The 9,074-nt window shown below is 43.3% G+C and overlaps 1 protein-coding gene across 1 annotated transcript; it reads left to right on the top strand.

Annotated features, from left to right (window-relative positions):
- The first annotated feature begins 983 nt into the window (after nucleotides 1-983).
- LOC113412655 (uncharacterized) lies at nucleotides 984-2,138 on the top strand. The gene has a single exon (XM_087962562.1). The coding sequence runs from the start codon at nucleotides 984-986 to the stop codon at nucleotides 2,115-2,117; it is 1,134 nt and encodes a 377-aa protein (XP_087818688.1). The 3' UTR covers nucleotides 2,118-2,138.
- Nucleotides 2,139-9,074: the final 6,936 nt, after the last annotated feature.

The raw sequence follows: 9,074 nt of genomic DNA, 5'->3' as shown, positions 1-9,074 counted from the left end.
GGCACTTTCTGGGATTTCTACTTTACTTGGCTTCTTTATTTCTAAGAATATTTCTGAAGCTCTCATAGCATAACATAGGCAGAATCATTTGAAAGTTAAACTTGGCATAGGGCTACAGTCCATTTTTTTTTCATGTGGTGACGGTGGGGAAATGTCCATACATGCCAGGATTCTACATGGGAGAAGACAGAATCTTTCAGAATGTTGAGAATTGTAGAAAACGGCCTAATCCATATTATTTGACGGCTGCATTCCAATGGTGTTATTCATTTTTTTTTACTACCAGTTCTTTGGGTGTGGCTTGGTGGGCGTAGTGTGGCTTTGTGGGCGTGGCTTGGTAGACGTGGCGGGGGAAGGATACTGTAAAATCCCCATTCCCTCCCCACCCCACTAACCTGCTTTCCAGCTCCGTTCTCCTGTGCAAGGCAACAAAAGAAGACCCAGCCGATCCGCTGGGATTCCGATCAGCTGGGACTCGGGAGGCAGAGAATAGATGAGGGTGGGGCGAACCAGAAGTGGTATTTACCGGTTCTTCGAACTACTCACAATTTCTGCTACCGGTTCTCTGAACTGCTCACAATTTCTGCTACCGGTTCTCCAGAACCTGTCAGAACTGGCCGAATACCACCTCTGCTGCTTTCCCATGACAGATCAAGCCAGAAACAATCCACTCCATTAGCCTCATATCTGTACTTTGCTCCAGTTGGCCTTTGCTTTAAAATAACGCATGTTGATAAATGCAGCATGAAAAGCTCTGGTGGACTTATTCCCCCCTTTATTATATTAAAAAATAATTAGTTTGCTGTTTGAAAAGGGCAACATAAGTTTCACAAGATGAAGCCGGTCAAAGTCAGTTATCCAATGAATGAGTGGGTCAGCACTTATTGTGACACAAGGCAGCCAGTGGGTCTAGGCAACAAGGAGTCAGTCAGACCTGGGAGGGTCTGGAGAAATGATCAGGGGGAGGAAGGAAGCTAAGGGTTATGGAGCAGGGAGAAGGAATCCAAGTGGATTTAGACCAAGAGACAAACGCTGCAGTGAAGAGTTGGGGGCTGAATGAAAGAGTTCAGGAGCAGATTACAAAACTGGAGATAAGCAACCAGGAGAATACTCCAGAGCAAGAAGAAGGAATTCCTGAAGATAGCACAGAGCTGAATGGAGACATCCTAGAGGAGAATGGAAGGGACTGTGAGTTTGTGGCTGGAGCTCGCCCAAAGATCAAAGAGCAAGTTCAAGGAGGACAGGAAGAATATTCAGAACCATCGGATGAAATCCTAATGAGGAACGAAGAATCAATTGGGGCAGGCCAAGATTTGTTCAAAGAGTTTTCAGTAGTAACTCACAAGAAGATCTTGAGGCAGGCTGGGAGGTCCTGGGGAGAAGTCACAGAGAGAGTGGGAACAGGACAGAGCCGGACGGCAGAAGAAGACCACCAAGGCCAAGAGGCCGGCCTAAAGCTAGTCAGAGACCTGTTGGCAGTTGTCACCAGGTCTGACCTTCCACTTGAGGAAAAGTTGGAGTTGGAATTTGTGACCCTTCAGTTTATGATGGGAGGCAATGTGCATTTGCTTGGGGAATTGCAAAGCCAGGCCGTGGTGGAAAACTTCCGACAGGAAGTGTTTGCAAAATTTCCTATACCAGCTTTCCATGTGACCAGCTCCGTAATCTGTTGCGATCAAACTGTCAGCCAGTGGCCTGAAAGGTCTCAGCTCCTGAATGAAAATGGCTGTTCCAGACAACAAGAAAGAATCTACTCCCAGCTCATCTTCTTCCTGTGCAGAGCCCCTTTCCTTAAATCTTGGGACCAACTGGATCGACTGGCTGAAATGCTACACAAGCTGAAGAACTGCATCTATTACAACCCCGTGGCCTTAGTGGGAGTCATTGTGCAGGTGGACCCAGACCCAGGATTGGATGCAGAGCAGGAGGCCCGGGCACGGCGCTGGCTGAGATGCTTGCTTGATGGGTTCTTTTGCTGTGATTTGTTGTTAGACCATGATGGGACAGAACCAGAAGTTCAAGTCCAGGTAGCAGTCTATCAGTCAGGCCAACCCGAAAGAGCTTTAGAAGTCAAGAGAGCAGCTTGTCAAGCAATTCGAGCAGCCCTGAAGTTCTGAATGGGCACTACTGATGACCACTCTGATCACATGAGGTAAGCTCAAAGGCCTGGAATAGCAGAGGGCCTTTGGGTCTCACATTATACTGAGCTGAAGTTTGCTTGAACAATGGTTGGTTGAGGGCTCCATTTTTACTGGCAGAGGGCTAGCAAAACAAAGAACAAAACAAAATGAATAAATGTTTCCCCTTTTGCATTTGAGCATGCAAGAAGGGACAGGAAAGGAGAAAGGGAAAGAGGAAAGACAAAGAAAAAGAAAGGAAGATGGGAAGAGAGCAAGGAAGGAAAAATAAGGAAAGAGGGGAAGGAAGAAGAAAGGAGAATAAAGAGGGAAGGAAAAAGAAGAAAAGGAAGGAAGGAAGATTATAATGAGAGCGAGGGAGGGTCTCAGGGAAGTCCTGCCTTAACACTTGGCCACCACAGGTGCCCCCAACATGAATGATGTCGAGCTGGCCATGCCAACCATGGCCCTCCTAGGTCAAACACAGCCCTGATGAGGCCCTCAATGAAATCAAATTAGACACCCCTGATATACAACATGCCAAGGCAATGTCAAGCAACCATTTGCTTCTAGAACTGATGGTGTTACCTTGCTGGGTATAATAGAACATATGCACGCGTGCACGCACACACACACACCCACACCCACACCCACACACAAACCAAGCTCAGAGAAGCATCAAGGCCCCACAATATCAAGCAAATTTGGTACTTATTAAAAAAAGGAATTCATATTCCTATTGGGTCTATTGGTTTAAGCATCAGGCTAGGAACCAGGAAAAGTCTCGACTTAGCCATGAATACCAGTTGGGTGACCTTGGACCAGACAGTCTCTCTCAACCCAACCTATTTCACAGAGTTGTAGTGAAGAAAATAAGGAGGAGAATACGGTGGATATTTTCAACACTTTGATTTATCTGTAGAAATAATGAAGGCAAGATATAAATAAAATCATGTTTATATTAACACAAGTGAAGGAGATAGAACATGTAGAGAGCAAGTGCTCAATTTTAGGTATTTGGATGAGAAAGAAGCTGAGAAATAATTCTGTGCAGTAGAAGAAATAAAATAAACCATCCACACACTTGGGCCATGCCTATTTTGAAAGATTCAAGGCAGTAGATGAAGTGGCTAGTTCAGACATCATACTCTGTCAGAGCCAATTAAAAAATAAAATAGAATAGAATAACAAGAGTTGGAAGGGACCTTGGAGGTCTTCTGGTCCGACCCCCTGCTTAAGCAGGAAACCCTACACCATTTATGGATAACAAACGGTTATCCAACATCTTTTTAAAAACTTCCAGTGTTGGAGCATTCACAACTTCTGGAGGCAAGTTGTCTACTGATTAATTGTTCTAATTGTCAGGAAATGTCTCCTTAGTTCTAGATTACTTCCCTCCTTGATTAGTTTCCACCCATTGCTTCTTGTCCTTGCCCTCAGGTGCTTTGGAGAATAGCTTGACTCCCTCTTCTTTGGGGGAGCTGAGATATAGGAGTATTCATTAGATTTATATCCAGAAGTTCAAGATAGTATATGTAAGTTTTGTTTCCCTATTCCCTCCTCCCCCCCACCCCCCCAAAAAACCCCCCATTGTTGTGAGACGGTTGAATTTCAAGAGAGAGTGGCCTAAAATCCAGTGAGTGTTCATGGCTGAAGGTGGATCAGAATCTGGGCTTTTGAAGTCCTTACCTTAGCTTTCCTTGCAAATCATAGTGTGTGTGAGCGTTTGTGGTGGAGAGAGAATGGTAGCATGCAAATGCTGCGACCTGGGCAATTGGGTTCAAAAGTAATGATATTTGTGGGTACCTATAGTATCTTCAAGGCAGTGGTATTCAAATCAAGTTGCCACTGGTTTGGTGGGTGTGGCTTGGTGGCCGCGCTTTGCGCACATGCATACACTTTGCATGCACGCACGTGCCAAACACACACTTTGCGCAGGTGCAGAGGCATTCTAACTTGCTTCCTGCAAGCCTGCACGATAGTGGTCGCTGCAGCAGCTGCCGCGCTGTGCTATTCTGTGCCGCGCAAAGCAGCTGCACTTTGAATTCTGGCCATAAAAATGAGTATGGGAGCCCGGGCAGGTGGGTGGGCCAACCACAGAGCAGTGAAGAGAACCGGTTCGGTCTCCACTGCTCATCGCCGCTACCGGCTCTCCAGAACTGGGCAGAACCAGTCAAATACCACCACTGCTTCAAGGGATCTATCACTGGAAGTTTTCAAAAATAGACTAGACAACCATTTGATTGGGAGGATAAGGTCTCCTACCTTGAATAGAGGGTTGGACCCTTCCAGCCCTATGTTCTTGTATGACAATGAGTACGTTCATCATCATTCTAGCATTTTCCCCACAGGTGCAGGGTCTGCTTTTTGGATCAACAAGCACCATCTTGTGTGATGAAATGCTATAATATAATACTATAATGGTCATAAGTGTCATAAATCACCCTTTTCCAGTGCCATTGTATCTTCGAACAGTCAATAAATGAACTGTCGTAAGTCAAGGACTACCTATACCTTTCCTGTGTGTTCAGAGGGAATATATTTGGGAAACTTGGATAACTCACCTGATCCTGTAGTACAGAAAAGAAAGTTTCCTTAGTGCTATAGTGCTGACTGTTGTCATTGTAGCTTTGGAGACTTTATGTCCCAGATACTGAAGAACAGCTGACATGAGCCATGGTGGCACATGGTGGGTAGAATGCAGTACTGCAAGCTAATTCTGCTGACTGCCAGTAGTTCAGCAGTTCAATTCTTAACAGCTCAAGGTTGACTCAGCCTTCTATCCTTCTGTGGTCAGTCAAATGAAGACTCAGATTTTTGGGGGGTAATATATTGACTCTGTAAACTTATGTATAGAGAGGTCTATAAATAACAATAGTACTTAGACTTATATACCACTTCACAAGGCTTTACAACACTCTCTAAGAGGTTTAGAGTCAGCATATGGCCCCTCCAATCTAGATCCTCATTTTACCAACCTCGGAAGGATGGAAGATTGAGTCAACCTTGAGCCGGTGAGGCATGGTGAAGTGGCATATAAGTCTTAAGTGCTGTTGATATTGATAATATGTTTAGACTTTTCTCATCTGAGGAATTGGCTCTGGTAAGAATACCCAAATCAGCTTTATCAGGAAGGATATCCTACCCTGAAGGAAAAGTTGACCCCCTCTCCTTCCTAATTCCCCTGTCTAGAAAAAAAAGTCAGCCTTTTCTCCTTGGCTTTTCTCAAAGAACAAATCTGGTGTTGAGTGGTCTTGGATACTGTCTTTTATTCCCTTTAATGGCTATAATTATTAAAATTAATCTCTTACAGGTCATCCTCACTTAATGGCCCTAACTGGGTCCAGAATGCCCATTGCTAAGCAAAGCAGTCATTAGGCAAAACATCTTGCGGACACACTGCTTAGTTCTAGCAGTTCTGATAGTCATTAAAGCGGGACCACACTGTCATTCAGCAAGGACTTCATGATTCTACTCTGCCACATTCACCTCCACTGCAGCATCTCTTTGCTTTGGAAACTGCTGTCTTGTCCTTCTTCACTCCTGATTTATTACCCAACTACAGACCAAAATCTATGTGGATCAGGCCCTTGATTCGGTTACCATGTTTCCCCAAAAATAAGACCCTGTCTTATATATTTTTTTGCCACCAAAAAAGGCACCAGGTCTTATTTTGGGGGGATGTCATTCACTGACTAACCTCACTTGTGCGCGTCGCCCCTGGCCTCCTTTTTGCTGTTAGAGGCCTTCAGGAATTTCTTCTGCCACCAGCAAGGCTTTCCTGAAGACTTCTGCAGCCGATAACAGAACTCCAGATCGATCTGGAGCTTTGTTTTCAGCTACAGAGGCCTTCAGGAAAGCTATGCCAGCCTTGCCAGCTGCAGAAGAAATAGGCCGGCAAAGCAGCTGTGGGGTGTGTGAGGCCTGGCTACAACTGTCCAAAAGTAAGTAGTAGGGCAGCTCCACCCCCCGCATCCCCACCCTAGCTTAATTTTTGCACTCAAGTGGGCGGGATCTTAATTAGGGCTTATTTTGGGGGGTAGGGCTGATATTGAGTGCATGTGTAAAAATCAAGCTAGGACTTATTTTCAGGGTAGATCATATTTTGGGGGAAACGATATTTTTAAACAAGCACTTAGTTACATACACTTCCCTGTGGTTTTTTTCTTCCTTTCAATCATGTCTGATTATTGGAGACTACCCAGACAAGTCCCCGCAGGTTTCTAGGCAAGAGTTTTCAGAAGTGGTTTGGCATTGTCTCCTTTCTAGGGCTGAGGGAAAGTGACCAGCCCAGGGTCACCCCATGGCTTTGTGCCTAAGGTAAGACTAGAACCTCCTGGTTTCTAGCCTGAGGCCTTAACCACTACACTAAATTGGTTCTCTAGCGTGCTTCTTAGCAGTCTATATTACAAGGTAATTTATTATTAATATTTCATAGTATTTCTGGATATCAAAGGGCTGTCAGGATTGACGTTACTACGTAGAAGTCTGGAAGCTTCAGTTTGCACAGTTGCCTTAACAGAATAATTTTTCTTTCCTAAACTTTCAATTTTATCAGTAACCAACTTAAAGATTCATGTTTTTCTGTCACTTTTCTTTACAGATCTCCAGTAATGTGCAAGATCTCACCATCCCTGGAACATCATTTAAAATTCAGATTATTCCCTCCAAATTTTCTCTGTGTGTTCTTTAATTTTGAAATTGTTTACACCAATACAAAAAAGTCTCAACAGGTGGCAGCACCAGGATGTTCTTGTCTGGGCTTGCTAAGCAGGGCCAGGCCTGTTTAAAGCTTAATGGAAAGACTCAGGGATTCCAAGACTGGAGACCATCCATCCATCATCCATCCATCCATCCATGAAGAAAACAGTAGCAAACAATTTCTGTATTGTTGCCAAGAAAACTTCATGGAACCTCACTTGGCGTCAACTTTGATTTGAAAAAAGCCTTTTAGTATGAAAAAGCCTAGCTCTTCATACCCCGGGAAGAAGGGGGTGAAGAAATTTAAGGTCAGAGCAACTAAGTCACTTAAGATATACAAAATTCAAAACTGAGATAAGGAGGAAATATAGGTAGTCCTCGACTTACACAATTCGTTTAGTGACCATTCAAAGTTACAAGAGCACTGAAAAATGTGACTTATGACAGTTACGACTTTTGCAGCATCCCCATGGTCATCAGACGCTTGGCAACTGGTTCATATTCATGACCATTGCTGTGTCCCAAGGCCATGGGGTCACCTTTTGCAAAGGGCAATGGGGGGAAGCCAGATTCACTAAACAACTGGGTTACTAACTTATCATCTGCAGTGATTCACTTAACAACTGCGGCAACAAAGGTTGCAAAATGGGGCAACGCTCACTTAAGAAATGTCTCACTTAACAACAGAAATCTTGGGGCTCAATTGTGGTCGTTAAGTCAAGGATAACCTGTACAGGTAGATCTGAAGATTGATTGGTCACTTAACAGCCATTCAATCTTACAACAGGCTTCCCCTCCTCAAAGCTACTTAGGACCCTATTTTGAAGTTACAGCTGCTGCAGCACCCCTACCTCTCCCCCCTCATTCCACCCCACCAGGACCCCACAAGCCTTGTGCCTACTCATACCTGTCACCCATCACACACTTAACTTTTGAAGATGTCTGGACCTCATGTTGGGGAAGGAAGTCAGGCTATATGTCCCCTGGGATACATGACTGCCTCCTGGAAGCGGCCATTATTCTCAGCGGGCTCGCAATTCCTTGCGGGTGCATTAAAATAGTAGCTGCTTTTGTGGGACTGCCACACAGCCTAGAGACATAACTGCTTCATTTATATATTTTTTTGCCTTTGCACAGTCTACACAGCACTGCACAAAATAGGCGTTAACTAAAAATCTGTAAAAACTTTTAAAAGCCAGTGGATATTTTGTTCAACACAAAACTATTTCACATACAGGTATTTTTGTTTTTCCCGAAAAGGATCCAGTTTTAGTCTGAAACCTGGCAGGCAGTTAAAAAGGGGTAAGCTTATACAGAAAATGGGGAATTAACATACATATTGTAAAATAAAGTGAAAAAAAAAGAATGTTAAAAAACTTGCAATGACCAGTCATTAAAAAAAAAAAAAAAAGCCAAAGAGACGAGCAAACCATCTCATTTCCTTTGTATTTGAGTTCTAATTTTCTCATGTGATTTCAAATCAATACAATTTAATGTTGCTAAGATGTTTTTCAAATTCTTTTATGAATATAAGCATTCATGCAATAAACTATACCAAAGACAGACAAATCATGCAGAACTGTGAACTAGTGAAGGATTCCAGATCAAAAGCAAAGTGTTTTGCTGCTTGTGTATCTACAGTAGTTGCCAGTGCAGGTATATGATCTGGCTAGTCATATTCACAGCAACAATATTGGGTTCTAAACATCTTAGAGCAGGAGTATCAAACTCATGTCGTCATGTGACACATCGGGACTTTTTCCTTCACTAAACCAGGTGTGGGCATGGCCAGCACGTGATGCATCTGGCCCAAGGGCTGGGAGTTTGACAGCCCTGTCTTAGAGGATGGAGGCTGAGAATCTAGCTGCTAGCAAGAACAATTCCAGAAATCTTTGACAGAGCAACAGAAAAGCAAAGATCATAAACAGGAGCAAAGTTCCTTACTTTTCCATGTATCCAAGAAAAAAAAAAGTTGCTGACAAGTCATTTAAAGCTTAAAACTTGTTTGACTTTGTGCTTCTTAAAATCTGAACCTGAATTTTTGATCATTATAATTGCCAAACCTGAGAATTGTAATATGACACTATATCACAATAATGTCAAATTTTAAATTGCGCTTTAAAATAAGAGTTCCCATAAAGTACTTCTGTTCACTGGAACAACAAATAGGAAATTGGAGGTCTGACCAGGTTTAGAATGATTTTCAGTAGATATTATATATTTTATCCAAAATAATCCTTCACCAGAAAGCAAGTT

Source organism: Notechis scutatus, chromosome 4 (assembly GCF_049901735.1).
Source record: "Notechis scutatus isolate UNSWTSFEM ecotype Mainland chromosome 4, rNotScu1.2, whole genome shotgun sequence".
Classification (NCBI taxonomy): Eukaryota; Metazoa; Chordata; class Lepidosauria; order Squamata; family Elapidae; genus Notechis; species Notechis scutatus.
Note: the sequence above shows the minus strand (reverse complement) of the source record. Positions and strands in the feature narration are given on the sequence as shown.

What these genes read in the sequence shown, in the direction of transcription:
- LOC113412655 (XM_087962562.1), top strand. Translation starts at nt 984, where the DNA reads ATGGAGCAGGGAGAAGGAATCCAAGTGGATTTAGACCAAGAGACAAAC.